This window comes from Macrotis lagotis, chromosome 4, assembly GCF_037893015.1.
Source record: "Macrotis lagotis isolate mMagLag1 chromosome 4, bilby.v1.9.chrom.fasta, whole genome shotgun sequence".
Taxonomy (NCBI): Eukaryota; Metazoa; Chordata; class Mammalia; order Peramelemorphia; family Peramelidae; genus Macrotis; species Macrotis lagotis.
In genome coordinates this window covers 15520524-15547143 of record NC_133661.1, presented here as the reverse complement: position 1 = coordinate 15547143, position 26620 = coordinate 15520524, and the positions used below count along the sequence as shown (strand labels likewise).

At 35.4% G+C, this 26620-nt stretch overlaps 1 protein-coding gene across 3 annotated transcripts in view; it reads left to right on the top strand.

Annotated features, from left to right (window-relative positions):
• PCDH15 (protocadherin related 15) overlaps nucleotides 1-26620 on the top strand; it is a 2110989-nt gene that overhangs the window by 1543999 nt on the left and 540370 nt on the right. For all 3 annotated transcript variants that reach the window (XM_074232276.1, XM_074232274.1, XM_074232275.1), the window contains one exon: nucleotides 914-1084. In XM_074232276.1, the coding sequence (XP_074088377.1) occupies nucleotides 914-1084 (171 nt within the window). The remainder of the gene's footprint in view (nucleotides 1-913; nucleotides 1085-26620) is intronic.

Below are 26620 nucleotides of genomic sequence, written 5' to 3'. Positions count from 1 at the left end.
AAATGATAAGACAGCAATGGGACTGGATCTGCTCAGTTAATTAGAAGAATTGATTAGGCATCTATTGTATGAACCACTGTTCTAGGCTCTTTTGGACCCAAAATTTAACTGAGCTAACAAAAACAATTAAAAATACTATTCTAAGAAGTGTGTTATGTACTGGACATAGAAATAAAGGCAGAAACAGCTTTTACTCTCTAGGCCCTCATAAAAAATGGGGGAGAAAAGATGAAAACTTCTATGATCATGCAATACACAAAGTAGAAAGATATTAGAATGGAGGCAGACAAGGAAAGGCTTCTCAAGCCGGCTTAAAGTTAAAACTTGAACAAAGACTAGAGGTGAAATTGAAAAGGGAAAATATTCTAAGAATGAGGGAGAAAACTAAGTTGGGCAGGGGCATATCCTGTGCTTAGGGAGAGAGGGAAAGCCAAAGGCTTAGGATCCTAGAGTCTATGAAGGGGTGTTAAGCACGTGAAGACTAGGGCAGTAGGTAGGCACAAGTTTGGAGGTACACAAGGCATTTCCTACTAACGAAAAGAGAATTCCCTACATTCAGCCCCAAATTCAGATTGAGCTCATGAAGTTGGGATAAAATGGATTCTTTTTAACTTTCTTAAATGAATATTTTTTTAACTCCTATTATGAATAAAAAAATCACTGTCTCCAACTTGTGAACTTAGAGAGTTTCTTGAGCACCAGAGAAGCCAAGTGATTTTACTCATGGTCACACAATCTAGAGGAAGGATATGAAGCCATATCTATCTGACTCTGTCTACCTTTCTTTTGACTGTACTCACAGACTAATAAAATGTGATAAAATTCAATTATTAGTTTGATCCAATCTTTTGGCAAAGGTATGCATTGAAGTCTGTCAGATTCCAACCTCAGTGAATTGTTTTCTCATTCATAGGACCGAGCTCAAAATCTCAATGAACGGAGAACAAGTACCACCATACTCACAATAGATGTCCTGGATGGAGATGATCTGGGGCCAATGTTTCTTCCTTGTGTCCTGGTGCCCAATACTAGGGACTGTCGTCCTCTGACCTACCAGGCAGCCATCCCCGAACTGCGAACTCCGGTAAATATATTGTTTTTATGGTTTTATGGTTAATTTTTATGGTTAATTCTTTATAAAAGTTCAGAGAGATAAGAGATTTATGGTCTTCCAAAAGAGATTTGAAATAGAAAAAAACTAGAATGATATTTATAAAATAAATATATGGTCTTCCAAAGAGACATTAAACAGAAAGAACTAGAGTAATCTTTATAAAAACAAAGGCTAACACAACTTTTCATGGTAAGAGAAGTCAGTTTTACTCTTAGAGGTAAAACTATGGTATATTACAGTGTGATGGTATTGTTGCTGTTGTCTTTTTAATTTTCTTTCGAAAGCCCACAACAATCTGAGAACACAGCATGAACTATGCAGCATTCAAAACACATTTCACAAAGGCCTGTAAACACTGAGCTGTTTTTAATCTTTTTTTTTTAATTTAGCCAATATATTATGTAGATATTGAGAAAAAATTTAGGAATGGTAAAATGTGGTATTTGAAATTACTAAATTTTATATTTGTGTGTGTGTCCTTTTTAATTTCTTCATGACCTCAGGTCCTATTAATGTTTACTAATTACATGTCCCTAACTTTATCTCTGCACAGATTTTAGAGACCCTAATGATCATCTGATCCAGGGGTCTTCAACTATTTTGAGTTAGAAACCCTTCTGACAGTATGGATCTCCTTGAAATAGTGGGTTTTTTAAAACAATTATCCTAATATGTGTGGATAGGCAGTTAGATGTCTCAGTGAATAGAACACTGGACCTGGAGTCAGGAAGACTGAGTTCAAATTAAGCCTCAGACAACTGTATGACCCTGAACAAGGCACTTAAACTGTTTGCCTTTATCCATTGGAGGAAGAAATGACAAACCACTCCAATATTTTTTTTTACAAGGCAATGGGGTTAAGTGACTTGCCCAAGATGACACAGCTAGGTAATTATTGTGTGAGGTCGAATTTGAACTCAGGTTCTCCTGACTCCAGGACCAGTACTCTATCCACTGCGTGACCTAACGTTCCCCAACTTTTTCCAAGAGAAACCTAATGGATAGTATGGTCCATGGCGTTATGAAGAGTCAGACATGACTCAGGATTAAAAAAAATACTAATTTAAGTTCAAGGGATCCCTTGAACCAGTCCTCTCTTTTCTTCCATGCAACTCCAACAATTTAATTTTCCCACTATTTATTAATCATCTGTCATGGCTAAGGTCCTGGGAAAATGAGATCATTCATAGAGAGCTGCTTCATACTTGCTTCAGTTGTTTTCATGATGCATAATATTATAGTTATTAACATATTAAGATAACCAGATGCTTTTGTGACTACATTCACAGGTAAATAGGAGATAAGGCAACTAAGGCTCGGTCTTGGGGTCTTAAATTTAGAGGGTTTGAATGTGCTTACGATCCTACCCCAATATAGGCAAAATTTTGGTATCAATTTACAAGGAAGAATCATTTAACTTTAAAGCTCTTTCTCATTTCTTCTTCAACTCCACTCCACCCTTACCCAAATGGATATGGTGCATACACATTTTCATGTTGACTTCCAAAAATATTTATCGGCCACATGTGGCCATATCCTCCATTTCCCCCGTTGAATGTGACTAAATATTTGTGGTGTTTTTCCCCAACTCTACGGTTCTATTTTTTATAGTGTTCATGCTAGGTAAAGAGAGATCATATATCCTATTTGGATGTTGAGATTGTTTGTATTTTTATCTATGTCCTCAGGACCAAGCTTGATAAATGAGCACCACAGATTGAATGACTTGACAAGTCACTTAACCACTATGAGCCTATTTCCCAATCTGTAAAATGAGGAGATTGGGTCTTTTAACACTAGGTGTATGATCATGTTACCCATGGCATCATGGAATAAATAAGAATTTAGACATTTGGGGGTTTTGATTTCCCTTCAGAAAAATATATTCATCAGGTAACTTGTAGAATACACCCTGCTGATCTGCTACAGATGGTAGGACTCACTTTTCTGGATGTAGACAATTCTGATGGGAAAGATATAGTTTTGTTTCTTCCAATCCCTTTGCCCTCATCCTTAACATTTGAACACAAGGGTGAGTATATTAATTATCTCCTTGATGACCATGTTATACACATAATTTATCAATGACTTGAAGCATTTATAGACCAACAGAACATTTAGTCTTATTGCATGACCTCATTGTTTTCAACTTCCTAAGACTATGTTTGAATTTTCTTACATGAAAAATCAGGAAGGAGGCTAAACAGGTTTTTAAGTAAGTAGCCTTAAGATGATATTCTTCCATAGAATCTCTGAGCTAGAATAGACCTTAGTATATAGCCCAATTCATGACTCGAGGAATCTCCTTTATCTCATTCTGGCAAGCACTCCCCTCCTAAGTGAACATTTTTAGAAGTAGGGAGCATGTTACCTAGAGACCTCCCAAGAGACCTATTAAAAGTGTGAAGAACTCTAAGCAAAAGCATGATTTTTCTTTTTTTTTTGCATCAAACTTCACAAATGTAAGGAATGGGTACATTTTAAAAAGGAGAAATCAATTCATTAATTTATATACCAATCCTTTCATCTCTTCATTCACTCATTCCATTTCATCTGGTCATTTATCATTACTTCTTTCCTTCATAATATTCAAAAATTCTTAATTCTAAATAAAAGTGGCAATTTTTTTCTTAAATTTAGAAAACTTTTCTTGGAGGTTATCATTTCATTCATATGCTTATTCATTCATTCATTTATTCAATAAAACTTTGAATTGCATTAGAAATGACAGATTGCATATTTACATATAAAGCACATGTATATACGTATTTACATATTCACATACATACACTTATGTATTTTTATATATAAATATATAAATATACATATGCATATACACAAATTTCTTTTCCATAAGTGGCCTTTTCTTCCCTTTTAGAATAACCAATTATATAAAATCAATTCTATATTCTTATACTTGTTTATATTTGTGCTGAATGGTTTGTTTCCCCTCACTTAAGTGGAAAAACTAAGTTCTGATAGTGAGATCCCACAGCACTGGGCCTGGAGGCAGAAAAATCTACTTCAAAAATGTTCTCAGACATTTATCAGCTGTTTGATTCTGAGCAAGTCACTTAGCTTCCCTCTGCCTCAGTTTGCTTATTAGTAAAGTGGTGATAATAATTGCATCAACCTGCCAATGTTATTGTGATATTCAAGAGAGATGATATTTGAAAACCATTTAGCACAGAACCAAGGCCAAACTAAGAAGCACATTTATGATTGTTATGTAGGAGAAAACATCAATGATTACTTAAGTCAGGGACTTGGACTTAAACCTTAATAATATCCTGTACAATGTGATTATAAATTCCAGGGAAAAATATCCAGACTTTTCTCGAGTCTTTAGTTGTTCTTGTCACGGGATAGCAAATTCAGTGATAACGCCATGAAGAATTATGTTGGAAAATGATTCTACTAGTGTGTGGCCTGACTCCTAAAGGACTAGATCATTGACTCAATAGTCTGCCATAGATTCCCTGTGAAATATCTGGACAATTAATAAGAACCATGAGCTTGAAACAAACCAACCAGTGTCTATGTCTGTGTTGTCTTCCCCTTCAATTCTCTTCTCCACTCCCATTTTCCATTAATGTTTCTGGGAAAATTCCTACAGAGTTCAATCAGCCCAGACCCTTGCTATGAAAAGTGAGGGAACAAGCCATATCTGTCAGCCAAACAGGATATGATGACTTTAATTACAGACTTACTGATCTTTTCCTGAATTAATTCTTCAAAACTTTGAAAGTTTTGACATGTACTAACCTTCTGTGTGGATTCCATGCATCCTACCAATTACCACAGTGGGAGTTCTCCACTGGAGAAACCATTTCTAGGGCTCTGCAAAGCATAAAGCATTTTATGGTTCAAAAAGACTTGGAGATGGTTAATCACTTCAGCACTTAACTGAACTGGGGAGAGGATGTTTAAACATCTACTTCAGAGGCCATGTTTTCAATGAAATGTTAAAGGTTCAGACAGCTACATTTTTATAAACTAGAATGGAGTAGGAAAATGTAAGGAGACATAATTCAGGAACTCATTATATATATTTTCCTTGTGAAAATGTTCTCTAGTTAAAGAGGAGAGTCGTTTGCCATTCCACTGAAGGGGAAGAGATGGGCATTGATACTAAGTGAAGGGAGGTGTCTACCTGGGTACAGTTATTAAAAGAGAAGACCTAAAAGTGAGCATCTCTACAATAACAATTCATTTGATCATTGGTTTCCAATTGGCAGGCAGCTCATCTAGTCTAGCCTCATCATTTTATAGATGAGAATTCAGACCCAGAATGTTTAAGAGATTTACTTGTGAACTCACAGATAATGAATGCAATGGGCAGGATTTGAACTCTATTTGCCTGAATCCTTCCACAGCTCTATGTCCACCACACAGAATCATACTTGGCTTTACATCTTCCAAGCTACCTTTTAGGTCCAGTTAAAATCCAATAAGCCTCTTGTTCTAGGATCTGGGTCAAAATCTCTGTGAAATAATTTTATGAAAATCTATTCTAGGGGCAGCTAAAGTGGCACAGTGGCTAGAGCACCAGCCCTGAAGTCAGGAGAACCTGGGTTCAAATCCAGCTTCAAAAACTCAATAATTACCTAGCTGTGTGGCCTTGGTCACTTAACCCCGTTGCCTTGCAAAAACCTAAAAAGAAAAAAAAAAGAAAATGTATTCATCGGGGCAGGCAGATGGCACAGTGAATATAACATTTGTTCTTGAGAGAAGACCTGAGTTCAAATCCAAATTCAGTTACTTTACTCTTCTAGCCAAATAACCCTGGGTAAGACATTTAACCCAGAATACATTTTTATAATTGATGAAAAGTCACAAAATAGCAGAAAATCCTGTAGAATTTGGCAAAATAAAACAATCTGATTTCCTCTCTCAAAGGAACAAGAATTATATTGAAATTATATTCAATTATATTGAAAAGAGCATTTCAAGCTCTTCTCTCTTTAGATATGTTGAAGAGAAGAGGTTTTATAAGAAACTTTATAAGATATCTATCTGTATCTAAATATCTGTGTGTGTGTGTGTGTGTGTGTGTTAGTCAGACAACCAATGAGATGACTTCTACTTGATCCTGTGAAATGCAAATAGAGCAAAAGAAATTTTTAAGAATTTGGATTCTTTAAAAACCTTTGCACACCTGTTCTCTCCATTACTCTATGAGAGATCCATAACTTGTATTCTACAGGGAGTGTGAACAGTCATACATAGTGATGCATTTGGTCACACAGTCACAGTCACATAGCTGCACAGGGATTATATTACTGTTTAACCATTAGAATTTCATTCAGGCCCATTAAAAGTCTGTGATAAGGCAGCTCCTTTGTTCATTTGATGTGTCAGGGTATGTAAATCATAGATCAAACTTCATTTCCTGAAACACATATCCATACACACACACCCACATATATGTGTCTTTCTATATCATGGCTCAATTGCATCAGGACTGCAAGGGAAAATTGGGCCACAAATTTAAAAATCAGAAATAAATAAATGGACTTTTAAGTTCCTGTAGGGAGGTTGGGATGATGTTTAAAGTATAAAACAAGTTTTCTTTAGTCTAAAAAAGACAGTTTCTATAGAATATTGTGATTCTCTACCCCTCTATAGCAGTCAGCTTGAGTGGAGATATCTTTTCTCTGGTTTGAGCTGTGTTAGGATGGAAAGAGCAGATAACGTGGTCACCTGGAAAGTCTGAAACCTTCTAGGTCCACAGTCCAAATTCTCTACTGATATTTCAATATCAGGAGGAAGGCAAAAAGAAGGCTTCTGACCCATCAGAAGGCCCCATCATGACAAATATATGGAGACCCATGAATATAGATAAGAGTCACATGGGATGGACAGAAGTGATTGAAAAACTACATGAATCTTTTTCAAAAACATTCAAATCTCTGATAAATCCACTTTGGTATTTGAATACTAATAATGGTAATCTCAGTTCTAACAAATATTTTATTCTTTAAAGTCTTTGTCCATTGTTTTGTTGTCAAATAGTTTTTAAATAAAGGTTTTATAGTATCCCAAACTACCATAAAACCAACTGCTATGAAAGCTGAACATCACATTGTGATTTCATCACTCTCATAACTAGGGAAAGGTGATGAGAGCTTTGGTTGAGGGCACTGGAAATTAAAATATGATTATAGAACTTTTACTCTTTCACAAGAAATGAAAAATGAGCCTAGCACTAGGTTGATGAAAAATAGCTAAAATAACAAAGTGACTCCTTTCTTATCCATTGTGACTTTCCTCCAGGAGCCCTCCCTGCTGTTCCTCACAGAGGACACTTCTGATGATGATGTTTTCATTGTCTGTCCCCCAGGCCTGGAATTCTCTCTCTTTTCATCACTTCCTTTTGGATTTCTTGGCTTCTTTCAAGTCCCATCTATAATCCAACCTTCTACAAGATGCCTTTCCTCATCCCTTTCAATGCCAGTCTCCTTTCTAGGTTTCCTTTATAGATATTGTTTTTACATAATTGTTTACATGTTTTCTCCCCCTGTTAATTTATCTTATTGAAAGCAGGAAGTGACTTTCTACCCCAGCCCCCCACTTTTTATCCTCTTTACCTAGCATATTATCTAATATATAGTAAGTCTTTAATAAATGATTATTGACTAACTAATTTTTAGATCTAACCTGCTTGCTTCCTCCCCTAGCTATGACCTGTCCAGTAGAGACCTCACCTAGATTGGAGTCCAGGATCTTGGAGTCTGTTAACTGTGAGCTGTGTGATATCTTTAGGGTTTTTCCTTGCTTTTACTTCTCCACCCTCTTCTCACATGCATTGCCCCCGGGCTTTAGAATTCTAGCACAGGGTCCAAGATATCACATATAACACAACTTGCTCCTAACAGATTTTGGACGGTTTACAGATCCAATACATTAGTCTATATATATGATAGCTGTATGAGATACCTGATGGATGACCCTAATATAGAAATGAACAGGAGGAAGGGAGGAGATCAGAATGTCTTTGGATAATTAATTGTCTCAATGAAATTTTCATAGTTTAAACTTCAATTTACTCCCCGTGTAGATGTGTGACTATAACTGTGTGACCAATGGTGCCCAAAGAATGCAAGTTGTGGGTATCTCATAGAGTGATGGAGAAGACAGGCATGCAAGGAGGTGTTCTGGCTCATCCTGAGGAAACATAGCCATAGGACCTTCCTCTGATCCTGGAGGTTTTCTTCAGAACAGTAAATACGATTCTTTGTCACTTGAGGGAAAAGAGAAGTGTCTTTGGGAAGTTTCAACAGTGTACAGCCCCTAGCAGAAATTTCTTTGTGTTGATAATAAGGTCAAAGGGAAATCCTTTCTATTGCTGAAATCATTCCAGTTTCTACCACAACTTTTCTTCACACCCTCTTGATTGCCTTCTATGACATGCCAGTTCATGAACAAAACAGTCTCCCAGCTCCAGGGTCTTTCTACAAGCTTTCAGTGTATTCTCTCCTTGTCTCCAGTTTTGCAAATCCCTTATTTTTCTTCATGTTCCACTTCAGTGACATCTCCATCACAAAACTTTTCTTAATTATTCAACTAGTCCTACATTCTCTTTCCTTCAGTGACCTTTTGTTATTTTGTATAGTGATCAGTAGGAAGATTTTATCTACTCAGCTGTCCAGTGCAAGCTTCATTAGGGCGAGAACATTCTTTTGTTTTATTTTTATTTTTCTAGGAACTGACATATAATGCCTAATGTGTAGTAAGGTCTTAGTAAATTGTCATATTGAACAATATTAAGAATTTTTATATCTAAAGCAATTGAACAGCCAGTCATAATGTAATTGTGCATCCCTGGACACATGAATTGATTTCTTGTCCTTCCCTTTCATAACCTGTGAAATTTGGATAGTAATAGCATTTGTATCACAGAATTGTTGTGAGGATCCAATATGTTAACTTACGGAACACACTCTAGACAAAAATTAAAGAATTTTATGAATCCTAGCTATTATCATTTTTATTTCTGAGATAAAAAATGTTTTTCGAAGATCACAAATAATTCCCACAACTAAAAACATCTAGATTCCACATCACTGACATATGTATTCTGTTGGAAAAAAAGAAACAAAACCAATGCATAAAAATGTTAATGACTAGGTCCAGATCACAAGGTCATCTTGCAACACAATTTCCATTGGCCAGCAATGCCATGATAAATACTATGGGATTATTGAAAACTTCATGAGCTAACCTAGTTTGGGTAATAATTAAACTTATTCTTTATTCCAGTCCATTTTTTCCATCTGTGTTTGTTATGGCAGTTCCTGTTAGTTAAAAAAAAAATTACAAATTGGGGTGGGGGGGAGGGCTGCAAGGATGCAAACTATGCATCAATTCAATCTATTGGAAATGTCGTACATGATGCCCAAGTGGAGATTTTATGCTTATAGGGAAGGTGTGACTGAAAAGCAGGTCAAGGAAATTACTATTCAAAAAAGAAATACCCATTCAAATTGAGCCCTTAGAGACCATGTTTATAATCATCTAGAGAAGACTTTTATTTCATTTCATTACTGCCAAAGGTCACTGGGAATAGGTGGTTCTGTACTTTTTATTAGACAATTTTGCCTACCTTGGACTGCCACAGACTTTAAGCTTAAAAAAATATGACAAGAATTAATCATCAGGTGCTTCATTATTCATCATAAATGAAAGCAGAATGCCACAGTTCATGATACCAATTTGAAAAAATAGTCAGTTAAAATAAATTTACTTTTAAGTTTTTAATACAAGTAATCTTTCTATCTATATTGCTTTGAGTATATGTGTGTTCATATAAGACATATATAGTTATAAAACCATATTCTTCTACAGATCCGTGCAGTCTATATATTATCTACTTACACATGTATTAAGCATGTTTCATATAAACACCTGTTAAAATGATGTGCATATATCTGTCTCTGTCTCTTTTTTTAATTATTTGTGATTTCTTTCCAATTATATATTTCTGTTGGCGTGAATATGTATATCTATGTAAATATATATATATATATATATATGTAGATATAAATACACACCTGTGTATAAGTATTTCTCTTCTTCAGGTAAAGATCCTTTAGAATTGTATCGGGATTAGCATCATTTCCATTGATAGTTAGTTGGTCCTGGACTATCTTCATTTTCTTTTAGACTGCTTCTTTTTCACCCTTAAGTAACAACTTGGGATCTAACCAAGACATTGAGGCTCCATAGTCCGCGATAGTGGGTGGGGAAAAAAAAGAATACAACACTTTTTAATGAAAATGTTGATAGGTCCTCTTGGATTGTATCTCTAAGCAGTTTTGGATAATCTAGCTAAATTGTGATTTATGACAGACTTCCTGCAAATTTGCTTTTCCTGTCAAAGTTTAGGTTGTTTATATGTTCTTGAATAAAATCATGGTGCTCATAATATTTTCCCATCTTCCTTCATACAGTTTTTCAAAGGAGTAGATATGTTCAACATTTGGTGCCCCTTGATTCCATTGATGAATATGCTCATCAGTAGGATCATTTCCTTCTTGAGCTGCTCACTAGATAGTTTGGTTTCTTTACTTTAATAACTTGATATCCATCCTACCTTGATCCAAAATGGCAATGATTCATATGTATATCTGTTCTCTTATCTATTTTTAGCCTCAGCCTATTTAACTTGAACGATAATGATAGTCAATTTATATAATTTTGATATACTGTTCAGTTGCCTCTTTATTTGAATTTGCAGTTAATTTTGAGGTTTTCAGAGTCAAGTATCTCCACTGATATAACACATTCCAAAATGATTCCCATTTCTCTGACTGACCAGTTTATTACCAGTATACTGCCAATTTTTTGACATCATGAAAACCATTATTCTTACCTCTAACACATGCTACCTTGTGTATTTAAGTAATTTAGTCTCTTGATTGAAGTTCTCTCCTCTGATGGGATTGAACTAGGTAAGTCCCTTTTAATTCTAGATTTTTGACCCAGCAATTTTAATATGGAATTGTTTTTGCTTTATTATTTGTTATTGAGTATATTCTGTGTCATTCAATTCACTTGGAAACTTTATGCTATACAGATTTTTGTTTTTGATTCCTTTATTAGTCACAAGTGATCATTTTAAATGGATTTTTTCCAACTGTCCACATTCACCTTTGCATTGATATCACTATGATAGAATATCTTAGCTTGATTTTATTTGTAGAGTCTTATAGTTCTTTATAGACTTTTTTCTCCCTTTCAGCGCCCTCCAACAGATATTAGTATATGAATGCAATTGTCATCATTGTTCTTCATTTTCCTTATACCCACACCAAACATTTGTGAGCAGAAGACATTATTGTACCAAGCTTTTTATTCTGATGCACTGATACATATTGTATGAGTATATTACCACATGGGATTTTGAACCAACATCTACCTTTTCCACATATAAACATTGTACTCTCATTTGGAATAAATAATAAATATTTCAGTGATTTCATTTTAGGACTTTACATCATATAAGGTTACTTTCAACATTTCTGTCAAGTTGTTCTTGAAATTTCACAAGAAAATATAGCTAGTCTGAGGCCATATATTTGACACCTTCTAAAACTAGAAACAAAAAGAATTCAGCTTGGTAAGAATTTGTGTCCTTGGTACCTTAACATATCAGTGGATCTAAGATCTCTTCAATGTACGGACAGCCTTGAATGGTTTGATTAACAATCCATCCATGCTCCCCTACTTGTTGTGATTTTGCCTGTGTGTCTATGAATCACTAGCAAATCTGTCCTCTCTACATCATGGGGTGGGGAGGCCTTTCTCTCTATATATATGACATGAAACTATGTATGCACATCTCGGTTACACTATTTTTTGTGCTCTCCACATAACCAGTTCATCTTTTTTTCTAGACATATCTCTTTGATCATGATATGCTATATACAAGCATTCTTCTCGAAATCTTAGTTGGTCACGTGTTGCAGAGTATTCATGGACACCATATAAATTTGGTCCCTTTGAGATAAAATAACCTGACCCTCAAGGAAATCTTCATCCTTGTCAGAAGCAATATTCCAAGATTCCCTCTTATCTGGGTAGAATATTTCATGACTTCTAATGGCCATGTAGAGCAATGAATCTTGGGGAATAGTATATGTTTGGTCAGGGTAAAAATGGTTTCTTAGTTTGCCTTTCTAAATCTTAAGATTTTATTAATACCTTGGGTGGCAAGGTGGCACAGTGGATAGAGTCCCTGCCCTGGAGTCAAGAGAATCTGAGTTCAAATCCGGTCTCAGACATTTAATAATTACCTAGCTATGTGACCTTGGGCAAGGCACTTAACCCCATTGCTTTGCAAAAAACTAAAAAAAAAAGATTTTACTAATACCCTCATGGGCTGAGGATCAATCATCTTTCTATTTTCATGTTTCAGCTTGTTTAGTCATTTTTTTTAAAATTATGACCCCATTCAGGGATTGTTTTTTGGCAATGACATTAGAATAGTTTGCCATTTTCTTATCCAACTCATTTTACAGAAGAGGAAGCTGGGATAAACAGGATTAAATTGGTTGCTCCAACACACAGTAAGTGGCTAAGGTTAAATTGGAACTCAGGAAGATGAGTCTTCCTGATACCAGGCCTGGCACTCTATTCACCATGCCACTTAGTTGCCCCATATTTCAAGTCACTACTTAAAGGTTGTTACATGACAAAGTGTACCAGCTACATGTATGAAATTTGCCATCATGAAAAGTGTCATTATTTTCTTCATTGTATAGATAGATAAGCTGAGTTTAAGAGAGTTTGAATGACTTGTCCAAGGTTACACAGGTGTTGTGTCTGAGGATGGATTTGAACTCAAATCCTTTTGATTCCCTTTCCTGTTTATTATCTACTGTGCCACTTAGCTCCTTCAAATGCAATTCATGTAGGGTTTTGAAGTTTGTAAAGGATTTCCATGAAATTCTAGTAGGGATTATGATTAAGATTATGATTATTATGCCTTTTCAATGTGGTACACTAAGCTCAAGGAGATTGAAAGTTACCCATTGTCTCACAGACTTTATGCACTGAATACACCATAAATTGGAGTTTCTCCTGGCTCCAAATCCAGAGCTATTTGCATAAAACCAGAGGACTTCTGAAAGTTCTGAGAAGATGTCCAGTCTAGTGAACAGGTCTGTTCTCCATCTGTCTGGAACCTGGTAACATTAATCTGGCATATAACCCTGAGTTTAAACTGGCTTGGAATAACCCATCTATCTTTTTTCAAGAGAGTTTACAAACTGTCTAGTGCTCCATATTTGGAGTTATTAAGATGAGATTAAGACTGGACCAAGAATTTTCATTTCCTTTTTATTTATGCACAACATTTTCCATATGAGTTATGTTGTGAAATAAGAATCAGAATATAAGGGGCAAACCCTGAGAAATAAAAAATTAAAAAATGAAATCAGCATGATTTGATTTTCTTTTAGACTCCATAGTTCTTTCTCTGGATGTGGATGGCATTTTCCATCACAAGTCTCTTCAAATGTAGACCCAAGAGTATTCTTGAATAGAATGTTCTCTCACCCATTGTGGATTGGTACTTTCTAATTTATTGTCTCAGAGTTGTCCAGGCAATGTACGATTAAGACTAAACCAGGATCACATAGCCATGACAGGTCAGAAATTGGACTGAACCAGATCTCCCTGGTCCCCTATCTACTCTGAGATATTGCTTCACAAACCTCCTCTTTAAAAATGCCTTCTAATCTAAGGTTAAAAAAAATTCATTTTCCCCAATTTGAATATTTGCCTGTTTTCTGTCAGAGTTTCATAGAGGAGTATAATCACAGACTGAGTTCTGTAAGAAAGCTTTTGATCTTATTGTCTGGTCTTCCTCAGTAGAAGAAACCGAGACCCAGAGTTTGTGACTGATTCAAGGTCATTTAGATAGTAAGTAACACAGACAGAATTTGACCTCCTTGTGTATGACTCCAAATCTAACCTTTTTGAATGGCCTCACAGCATCTTCTTGGAGAACCTTTTTGACACCTCTTCTGCTCGTTAGGACTTTTTTAAAACTTACCACAATAATTTGATCTATCACCTTTTCAAGATTTTTTTTAAAAGTTCTATTTGATGCTGGTTTTCTGCCTCGCTATACTTATTCAAAGTCATTAGGTGACCCCTTTCTCTTCTCCTTCATGATTAGGGATGTAACAGTTTCATATCAGTAGCTCCTTAATCCATAAAAGAAAATCTTCCTATCATATTCCAAAAGAATGGTTATTCAGCTTTGCCAGAGGATCACTAATGAGGAGGAATTCTTCACAAGGCATATTTGAATCATTCTGATTGTTTGGAAGATGTGGTTTGTTTGATTTGATCTCTCCGTCCTCCTCTCCCACATCAAATCTCCATGTACAACCAAGCGAACAATGCACATGTCAGCAACAGCATCATAAGGTGGTCAACCTTGATTGAAGCAACTCCTCTCAGCAGTCCAGAGGGGGAGGACAACTGTAATTTGACTGGTAATGGACTAGATTATCCTCATCCAGAGGAAGAAAAACAAAACAAAACACACATGTGCACACACACACACACACACACACACACACACACACACACACACACACACACACCCCTTCCAAATGTGATAAACACTTTAGAACATTATCTCTTACTCATCTCTTTCCCTTAATCCTAATTCCTCATACCAAAAAAATTGCTAATTTGTAAACATGTTTATCAAAACCTGTTCATCCTCCTCCCTCTGCCCTGATTGGAGAGCAATAGGGAAGGGAATTTGTAACTTAAAAATACACATGTGCATATGGAGGAAAATAAACAAATTTAAAAAGAATTCCACTTCTATCCATTCATAGTCTTTTAGGACAGCTAGCTATAGAGGGTAGAGTGCTGGCGCTCAAGTCAGGAAGACCTGAGTTCAAATCCAGCCCCAGACACTTACTTGTGTGACCCTAGACCAGACGTTTAAACCTGATTGTCTCACATCCATGACTATCTCTAGTTGCTCTAATTCACCTCTGACCACTAGACTCAGGTGCAACTGGAGGAGAAAATGAGGCTGACTTAACACAGTCCTTCCTCACTCAAGTCTAGTTCATGTGCATGATTTCATTGTCTTCTTTGAGATGAAGGATAAACACTCAACCCATCCTTTTTACTTATCTATGTGGTGGTCCTTCAGGAGATAGATATCAGGAACTTTATAACCTTCTCTTCCCCAGAGGAAACACCTACACCTCCTTCAGTCACTCCTCATATGACATGGACTTGAGTCCCTTCACCATGCTGATTGGTATCTTAGCTGTCCAACGTGGTGAATGCAGAGCTAGCCACAGTCTTCGAGATGTATTCTGGCCATATATAGTGTATACAGTGGAAATCCTACCTTCCTACTCTGTGACATTGTGCCCTTGAAGGAGTCTAAGCAAAGGTTGTGTTAGATTACTGTCTTATTATTTCATTGTAACTCTTATTGACCTTGTGATCCAATAAAACCTTTATGTTTGTTTTTATGCTGTTTAGTCAAACAAGTGTCTTTTTTTTTATGGAATTGATTCTTAAAATCACCTGTGAAGTTTTACATTGATCTTCATCAAATGACCCTAAAGTGCCATCTGGTAAGGACAGATACACATATGTATATGTATATGTAGTCAGAAAATTTATATATTTATATATTTATATTTGCATCTTTATCATATGGTGATTTTAGATTTCCTTCCCATCAAAGGATCATTTGAAAATTTGGTAGCTTGTCATCTCTGCCTTTATCCAGGGCTCAATACATATTAAATATTGGTTGGTTTGACTTTATCCTATCTATGTAAAATAATGAAAATGAAATAGCTCTACTCTGAGGTTTTCTCTAACCCAATATTTAGGATCATTTCTGTGTGTTGGTTACAGAACGTATAATGATATCATTGTACACATTTAGGGGTTAACACACCAGAACAGTCAGTCAGAAGGATGTGAGTTCATATCCAGCCTCAGGAACTCATTAGCTGTATGACTCTGAGTAAATCATTTAACTTCTCCTTGCCTCAGTGTACTCATTAGAAAAATGAAGATAGTAATAGCACTTACCCCCAAGGTAGTTATGGGGATAAAAATGAGATAATATTTGTAAAGAGCTTTGCAAACCCCTGGTGTTATATAAACATTAGCTATTGATGTGTTAATATTAATTTTCTTGTTACATCCAGCATAGGAGTAAAAGTCTAGCAGTCATTAAAGCAACAAAAACCAAAAATATTCACACATCCATGCACACACACACACACACACAGTCTCAGTCTCTCTCTCTCTCTCTCTCTCTCTCTCTCTCTCTCTTTGATCCAGACTGAATGACAATGAATTCAGGCTTAGTGAGCACAGGAGCTGAAAGGAATTTGGGGATGGAGAGTCTCAAAGCAAAGTGTTCCATGTTCACTGAATATTGTCAAATATTAATTAGTATTAAAGGGTACGGGAAGTAATAATAATCCCCTACTTACCTCACCAGCATGGTGTGTGGGCAAGGGAGATAATGAAAATATTAGGAAAACCTTTAAGCTCTTCCTGAGAACAGCTGCTGGATAATTTCATGAGACAGTGTTTATATTTAGTCTGAAAGGATTAAACTCTTTTCAACTTGTATTATCACCTTTTTCCTTGGAGTGTGTTATCGATTATTCTTCTCTTCATTGATTACTTTTATCTACATTTCTGCTCAACAGATCTCACTTGTTCTCATAGACCAAGTACTCCCTTTTCCAGCTGAAAGAGGATTTCGTTCTATTCGGTGGCCTAATAGGTATGGGGTACCTATAATACATTTGACATTTGGAAGTAAATCAGCAGAGCTCCTCCTCTGGTCATGAGGGGCATTCATCCAGAAAGCACTCACAATTCACTAATGGCAAGGAAATCACAGAAATAATTGCTCATGAACCAAAAGTTTATGGGTACACTTGTTTTCCTTTGATAATTGTTTGAAAAGTTGGGGTTCACGCATGGAAACTGCCAGGTAGTTTGAATTTTCAAGAATTATTCTTTGGATAATTCTATATTCTCATTCCTGTGGATGTCTGTGGAGCCTTTTACACTGTCAATCACTCTCTTCTTGATGGTCCCTTCTCCCTAGGATTTCATAGCACCCCTCTCCTGGCTCTCCTCCCTATCTCCTATGCATTCTCTTTTACTTAATCCACATCTAGGTCAACTCACTAATTTCCTAACAGTAGGTATTCACAAAGCTCTGTCCTGAGGCTTCTCCTCTTCTCCTTCTAAACTATTTCTGCTGGTCATTTTTATCAATTCCCATGGATCGAATTACTGAAATATGCAGATTTTCCTATCTTCTTGTCCAGTACTAACCTCTGCCACATTCTCTGCTCTCACATCTCTGACTTTTAAGCATCTTGAAGTAGATGTCCCATAGACATTTTAAATCCAATATGTCCAAAACTGAACTCATTATCTTTCTTCCACCCTCCTCCTCCTCCCCAATCGCAACTTCTCTTTTGCTCTCCAAGGTACTGCAATCATCCCAGCCATCCAGGTTCACAATTTTGATACCATTTTAAGTCCTACCTCTTTCATGCTCCATCCCCAATCTGTGATCAAATCTTATTGATTTTACCTTTGTATCCTCTCTCATTTGCACTTGCTTCTGTCTCTTCTGACACTGCAACTGCCCTGGTGCAAGACTTTCTCATATCACACCTAAATGTTTTCAAGAGCCTCTTGCCTTAAGTCTCTCCCCTTTCTAATTCTTCTTCTTATCTCTGAAACATCTTCCTACAACTACAATGACATTTTGGGGGGTAAGGGAATTGAGGCCTTGAAGGATAAAGTGATTACCCCAAGGTCACACAGGCAGCAGAATTTTAAATCTTTTATAAATATCATAGATTTAAAGATGGAAGAGACTTTGTAACCAGGAAACCAACTACATATTTTATAATTGTGGAACCTGAGACACAACAAAGCTAAGTGACTTCTGTATCACATAGCTAGTGAATTTCTAAGGTGGAATTTAAGCTCATGGCTTCCTGACTCTGAAGTCATTACTCTAATGCATTCATATTATACATAATCTGGAATTTATGCTTAACATTTTATCTTTTCAGATACTCAACTTTTAGCTGTCAAAATTTTCAAAAGCAAAATGCTAATCAACTCTTTAAAAAGAAAGCATTTCTATAAAGAGTACTGCCACTTTTCTATAATCTTGTAAATGAGCAGGGAGGAAAAATAACCCTAAGTTTTCAATGGGAGGTACCCATAAAGAAAGCCTGGTAACTGAGTCAATCATTAGACATTTAACTTACTTGGTTCTTTGGTTTCCTTTCTGCTCTCCAAGAGATAGATCCCATAGTGTGTGTGTCCAAGAGATGAAGAAAGTTATGTCTGTAGTCTGTAAACTTGGTGATGAATTAGCACTATTTTTATGTGTGTGTAAATCCACACCCAAATTATATAAGCAAAAATATGCACACACTTGCCTATATAATCTTAAATGCATATTTTCACACGTACATACACAGAAACACATATAGATCTCCTTAGATGCATATAATCATTCATACTTATATGTATATACTCAGATGTCTGTGGATATATGTAATTATGGTTATAAATGTGCTTGGAAAAATTAATGACTAAACTTTTTAAGTCATTCCAATTCTATATAAAAATGATCAAGCCTATACATGTATATGTCTTCATGTATGTTTATATTTTCTCAATAAGTTTTATTTTGTAATATGCATTACAGCAGCAACATTTCTGGCAATGTTCCAAGGGGTTTTCTTGGTTAGATTTTCAAAAAATTAATTGCCTGCATTAATTTCAATAATGACTACTATCACATATTTATCAGATATACTTCCATAATATTTAAAATGAATTTAATTCTAAGACAGTCTGTTGAAATTGAATGTGCAGAGTTTGAATCTTGGATCTAATATTACTGCTTATGTGACTTTGGGCATAGCCACTTAATCTCAATAAAACTCATTTTGTAATATATCAAATTGTAAAATGAATTTGTAGAGGGGCAACTAAGTGGCGCAGTGAATAGAGCACGGCCCTGGAGTCAGGAGTACATGAGTTCAAATGTGACCTCAGACACTTAATAATTGCCTAGCTGTGTGACCTTGGACAAGCCACTTAACCCCATCTGCCTTGCAAAAACCTAAAAAAAAAAATGAATCTATAGAATGAAGAGTCAGCTCTCGATGGCATCTAAGAATCAAAGGATTACTTTATTGGTATTTCTTTTATACAGACCATGGAGAGGTTTTATTTCATTTGTTGCAAAGACAAAAAAAATCTGTCCTAAACCAGGTCAGTTAATTAAATCAGCTTCCTATAAACCTCTAGGAATGTGTTGTTGGAAACAAAAATAAAGAATGTCTAGCATATTTCATTTACAAAACCATGACTTTGTGTCTATCTCTTTTAAAACCTGAACCATTTCGATAATGTTTCCATTCTATGAGCTTATGAAGAATATTCTTCTAATTCTATCCTCAATTACCATAAATGTTATAAATTCAGTTCTGATCACTTAGAGTGATGATGAAAGACTTATCTTTAAGGATTTTTCTTAAATTCAGAGTATCTTGTGTAATTTTTCTAGTCTTTAGGTCTGGGGCAAAAAAGACAGTGTGCAGTATTGGAAAGAGTGAGTCAGAAATCATTTAGAGCCAGAAACTTCTTGGGTTCAGATTCTTCCTCTGTTGGCTTTCTATCACAAGCAAGCCAGTTAATCTTTCTGATTTTTAGTTTTTCTCATCTGCAAAATGGGTATTATAAGTGCTGAAGTAGTTACCTCAGTAGTTGTTTGTAAGGATTGAAAACATTATTTATATAAAGAACATTTAAAAAACTCAAAGTTATTTGAAAATATCATTTTTTAAAAGTTACTTATCAGGTATCAGTATGCATGTTGTTTCATGGAGAAGGTTGAAGTCATTAAAACATTGTTTATATGACTACTTTATGGTTTAAGATTTTCATTATTGCATTGTCCTATAATGAAATACTTGATTGTTGATGATGATTGCTGGGCAAGTTATAATTCTCCTGTCTTTCATTTTTATTTAATGTTTGGTAAATTCACCTTGGCCAGGTCTTTATATTTTGCTCCATGAAGTTTGAAAATTCAATAATTGGATAAAGTAACATCTATTAAAGATGTGCTTCAATATGTCTAAACAATGATAGGGAAGTGGCTCTTTTTCATCTTTTATCATTGTCATCATCATCATCATCTCTATTACCTTGATCTTGTAATTCATTTTTATGGAGTTTGGATAGAAATGATGTGAGCATGTCATTCTCTTGCTCTTATCCTTGCAAGATTATGTAAATAAATTGAAATGCAAGAGTTGCAATGACTAATTTTAAAATAGCTCAGAATTACTGGACTGTAAACACATGTTAGTCAAGACTGATAGTCTGATAACATTGTCATCTTTTCATCATCATTGTAATCATCATCATCATCATCATATCCATCATCATCATCATTGTCATTATTATTCTCTAAAACTAGAATTGTTTCACTTAGTCCTAATCCAGAGGTATTGAAATCACTTTCCCTCCAAGCATTCAGTGACCTTTAAAAAATTCTATTCAGACTTAGAGTGACATCAGAATTGGGGTTTATTGTCCAAGTGAAACAGTAGGCTGAGATGGATCCAAGACAGACCTAGAAATGTCTTTATTTCCTTTCCCTTTCAGCTTGATCTAATTCCTTGGTCATCCCTTGGAACAAAATTTGTAGCAAATGAAGGTGCAATCTGATCTGCAAAGACAAAGAGTAGCATGTGTTTCTAAAATTATATTAAGAATACCTAGGATGGTGTGTATACAGAGAGGGAGGGCTCCAATCTTTGAAAGGAACATTTGGAAGTAAAACATTGAAAGCTAGATGGTTGGTCATAATTTAAATCAGTTGGGCAACTAGTAAACATTGAGTATGAAATATAGGATTTATAAAAAATAATTTATGAATTCCATAGTATCTCATGCTTCTAAGTCATTTTAAAGTTTGTGAAAGATTGAATTTCTCATTAACCTAAGACAGGTAGATATTATTCATACCCATATTTTGTACATGAAGCTATTGAAAGTGAGTGATTAAGTATTTTATCCAAGGTTATGCAACTTAAAAGCTATCTAAGGTAGGATTTGACCTAAATCTTCTCTTTTGGACTCCAAAGTTAGAGATCTCTCCCCTGTACCATCTAGGTGTTTAAGATACATTTGTTGAGTGTAACCGATATTTGTTTACTGAAATTAATGGTTGTGTCACTTGGGTCAATCTGAACACAAATGTCTATTTTGACTTGGTAGAATTAAGCCACAAATTCAATGTCTATGTATTAATTTTATACTCTATGTAAGGCAAGGAGGATAATAATGATTTACATCTGTGTGATCATTAAAAATCATGGAAATTATCTGAGATAATTCTGGCTATCATGGGCATAGTTGATATGAGAACATTTTTTGCTTACGAATTAATATTTTATAAGAATATTTTTTCATGGGGGGTGGAAGATTAATGAAAAAATGTTAATTTTTTTTAAAAAGTATCATTTCCATTTTACAGAGAGGGAAATGACCTTCAGAGAAGGCAAGTAACTTTTTAACTGTCTCTATTGGTAAATAACTAAAGTATTCTGACTCATTGAGTGTTTTTCTACTGCATTCGGCAAATACGTGTATGTAACTATATCTATAAAACCTTTAATGTGGGGCAGCTGGATGGCACAGTGAATAGAGTACTGGCCTTCAGGAGGACCTGAGTCCAAATTCAACCTCAGACACTTAATAATTGTCAAACTATGTGACCTTGGGCAAGTCACTCTTAACCCCATTGCCTTAAATAAATAAAATTAAAAAAAAAACAAAGCAAAAAAAAAAACCTTTAATGCTGGGATGCATGACTCCCACAACCTTTACACATTTGAACATGTGTGTGGATTGAGTGACTCTAACCTTAGAGGTCCTTTGTAGAATCTGTTCTTTCATTGACTTAGTTCATTTAGTCAGTTTGTGTAGTCTTCTGGAATTCTTGATAGAACATCTCTGCTACTTAATTATGTAAGTAACTGCTTAGAGCTATACGAATTCATTTTAAAGGTCTCAGAGAAATAAGGTCAGATTATAATCTTGATAATGGAAAGTGGGTCTGAAGAAGACTAACCTGGAGGGTCAGATGCAGAAGGATCTGTTGAAGAAACTGAGAGTGTTTATCCTGGAGGGCTGTCATGTTCTAAGAGAGATTAGTCTCCTGTTGCTTGTCCCCAGAAGGTAGAACTAGGAGCAATGACTATAAGGTACAGTGAAAAAATTTATGCTTCATGTCAGTAGAAACTAGCATTTCTATAACTAAGTTTTATGAAGAATTTTGCAAATAGCATCTCATTTTTATCCTCACAACCCTAACATGTAGGTGCTGTTATTGCTTCCAAGGTAATTTCCAGATAAGGCAAATAAAATGATTTATTCAGGGTCATACAACTTTTAATAATATTTTATTTTTCCAAACATATGTGAAAACTGTTTTTAACATAATTATATATATATATATATATATATATATGTATGTATATCTCTATATATATAGTGTTGAATTCTAAATTCTTTCCCTCATCTCTCCTTTCACTAGTTAAGAAATTTGATAAATTATACATATCATACAATTTCTATGTACCTGAAATGGGATGTGAACTCATCTTCCTACTGCTAGGTCAAGTGCTATATTCTCTGGGTCATTTGTTTGTGAACAAATGAATATTGAATGAAACTTGGTAGAAGTGGAATGGGCTGCTTTGTGATATATTGACTTAAGTCACCTAGGTTGGACCGGCTCATCTGGGGCATACAAGCCTCATCAGAGGGGACACATGTGGATAAAATTAGAGAGGCTTTTGAATATTGTTTTAATTCCTAGTCCATTTCCTTGTGTAAAATCTCTGACACTATTAAATGGCATCACATTGAAAGGATCCCTAATTTAAATGAACCATTCAGAAAATTAATTAGCTTTCTTTACTGATTTTTTTTAAAGCTGAAAATCTCAAACTGGAATTACTTTTATTTATCCTCAAAGATAATGTTACCTTTTATTGCCAATCTCTTTTTCTTTCTGGTTTCTTTTAGTCCACTTTTATAAATATCATTTTAAATCTTTAGTACTTAATATCAAAAGACTCCAGGCTCCTGAGTCTGGGGCATTATATGAGCTGCAACTTTTAGGATGTTTCATCCCTGTGAGTAGGGTTTGACTTACTCACCTGGGCTGATGTATTCCCGTAAATGGTGATTTCTTTTTCCATATTCACTTGACTTTGTTGTCCACATTACTCACACTTTAAAATAAACAGAATCACATGAAAAGTTGTGATTCAGGCCTTACTGTGATTATTCACAAGTTGCAAGTTAGGGAGAGGGAGAAGATTCACTTCTACTGGTATAGATTCATGTTCTACTGGTATAATGCCATTTAAGAAGTTGATTTTGTCTTACCCATGGAGCATCCTGCTTAATTAAATTTTTTTTAAGATTAGTTGAAAAAAAGACTATATATTTATCCATAGCCATTGTTTACTTGTCAATGTAATTACTTTAGATAGTATTTGACTACCAACTCACTGAATGAAAGTTGCAGTATCTATGTATCTATGTATCTATATATCTATCTCCCCAGCAATAGATTTAGATTAAGAGGGTGCCACCTTGTTGGAACCTCGAGAAGCTGCAGAGAAGAAAGACAGGATAATGAAGGGCCATGATGTGGAACTGGTTACGTTTAAGCTTCTGGGAAGAGAACACGATCATTGTCTTCCAGTATTTGAAGGGCCGACACTTGGGCAAGAGATCACAATAGTTCTGTTTGGGACCAAGAGGACAGAAATAGGAATAATGGATGATATTCACAGGGGGCAGGCAGTTAATAAGTATTTATTAAGCTCCTACTCTGCCACAAATTATTCTAAATTTGGGGAATGCAAAAAGAATTGAAAAGGCAAAAGGAAGTTCCCACCTTTGAGAAGTTCATGCTCGAATGGGCAGAGAGGTGTTATCAATATATTTTATGAGGAGTGATTTACCCTCATATGATATGAGCTCCTTTGGGGGGGTCTCATGCAAATCTATTTCACTTGCATGACCTCACTCATGTCATGGTCCTCTTTGAGACCAATGGAAAAATAAAAATAAATATATCAGAGGGAAAATATTCTGTTTTTGTCTTGGGAGTCTTGGAATGAATTTGAAGCCTTCCAACAAAATGAATTGAAACCTCAAAGAAAAAAAATTCCCAGTTCCTCTTGCCCTTTTAGCAGTTTAACAGGCTCTTGAAATAGGTCCATATTGAATTCGTATGGCTATTATCACTACCACAATTATCCCCTATTTGCCTAGCTCGTTAACTCACTATTGAGGAGTCACATTGTAGGCATCTCCATGGTACAGTGGATCTGGAGCCCAGAGGTACTCAGTTCAAGTTCCTCCACAGAAACTTATTAGCTGTGTGACCCTAGGCAAGTCACTTAATCTGCCCGGCCTTGCTTACTTCATCTATAACATGAGAATAACAATAGCACCTATTTCTATTTCTATTACTTTTTTTTTTTGGATAGGGAATTTTTTTCCAATTTGGTGATTTGTCATTTTATTTAATCTTTTTTCCAATTATGTTATGAAAGATTTTACACTCTTCATCCTCCTGAATATTTATAACTTAGATAATTTTCTAACAATCTCTTTTCCCATACCCCACCACTCAGGAATGAACAGTCTGGTAAACATTGTACATATACATTTGCATTTAATATGTTATATATTAGTCATTTTGAGTATGAGGACCCTGGAAAAAGAAAGAAAACCATTGATATAGATGAAGGAAAAACATAAAAGCAATTTTTAAAAAGTAAACATAGCAGCCATACAGATTCTGTAGGATTTTTTGTTTGTTGTTTTTCCTCTGGATGGGAATGGTGTTGCCCATAGCAGGTTTACCAGGGTTGTCCTAGCTCTCTGAACTGCTTTGAGGGGCCACAGTCATAGTCAATTAAACTACCTCTGTTAGCGTGTACAATGATCTCTTGGTTCTGCTTTCTTCATTCAACATCTTCGTGTAATTCTTTCCAGGCTTCCCAAAAGCCTGACCATTCATGGTTTCTTATAGAACAACAGTGCTCCGTAACATCTTATACCATAACTTGTTCTATCATTCTCCAAGTGAAGGGCATCCCCTCAATTTCCCATTCTTTGCCATTGTAAAAAGAGCTACTAGAAATATTTTTGAACATGTGAGACTTTTCTATTTTTCATGATTTCTTTTGGATATAGGTCTCATATTAGTATTGCTTTATCAAAGGGCATGATCAGTTATATTGCTTTTGGGGTATAGTTCCATATTGTTCTCCAGAGTGGTTGGATTAGTTCACAGCTCCCCCAATAGAATAACACTTATTTCTTCTGGTTGTTGAGAGATTATTAAAAAAGATATAATGGAGAACACTTTGGAAAAAATTATGTGATATATAACTGCCAGAATATTATTAATAGTTGGTGTAGGCTAATTTTTTATTGGACTTTCATATTCTTTTGCCCCAGTTTCTCTGGATTTTTCTGGGATAGGCTAACAACTTCTCAACAACTCATTCAAATGTTCATTGCTTGATGCTTTAGGTATCAACTGTTATATTAAAAGATATCCTCGGGGCGGGGATAAAGCACCGGCCCTGGAGTCAAGAGTACCTGGGTTCAAATCTGGTCTCAGACACTTAATAATGACCTAGCTGTGTGGCCTTGGGCAAGCCGCTTAACCCTGTTTGCCTTGCAATAAAAACAAAAATAAAAAAAAACATAAAAATATGATCTATACAACTCTATAGCTGAATATATATGTATAATAGAATTAATATCAAAATTAGCATAAATAAATAATACATATACAGATGTGATTTCATTGTTATGTAAGAATCTCTGATTAGGAAACTCTCACTAACAATGAAAATCGAGAGCTTTTCTGTAACTTTACAAATTAGACAATTATTTATGAAAACTGAGGTCAGTGGATCTGTCTGGGGTCATACAGCCAACTTGTTTCACAAGAGAAAGTCCTGCCTCTCCAAACACATGTCAATGTTCACTACCTCAGATTGCTTTCTCTCTCTCTCCCTCTCCTTTCTCTTCATTTCTCTCTCTCTGTGTGTCTCTCTTTGAACACACACACACACACACACACATTATCACATACTGGGTCTTGGACTCATCATGTGCCAAATGAAGAATTTTGTTAAAATGACCTCAAGGGCCATCTTATCAAGATCTATGATCAGAGAGAGGAAATATCATTGGGTGTCAGAGGGCATATCATTATTCTTGTGGTTCATTCTTTGAACTTAGTCCCACAATCTCTCCTCCTGGCCCTAGCAGATTAGACCCTCAGGACTCTAGTGACAATTTTTCCCCCGGGTAACATTAAAG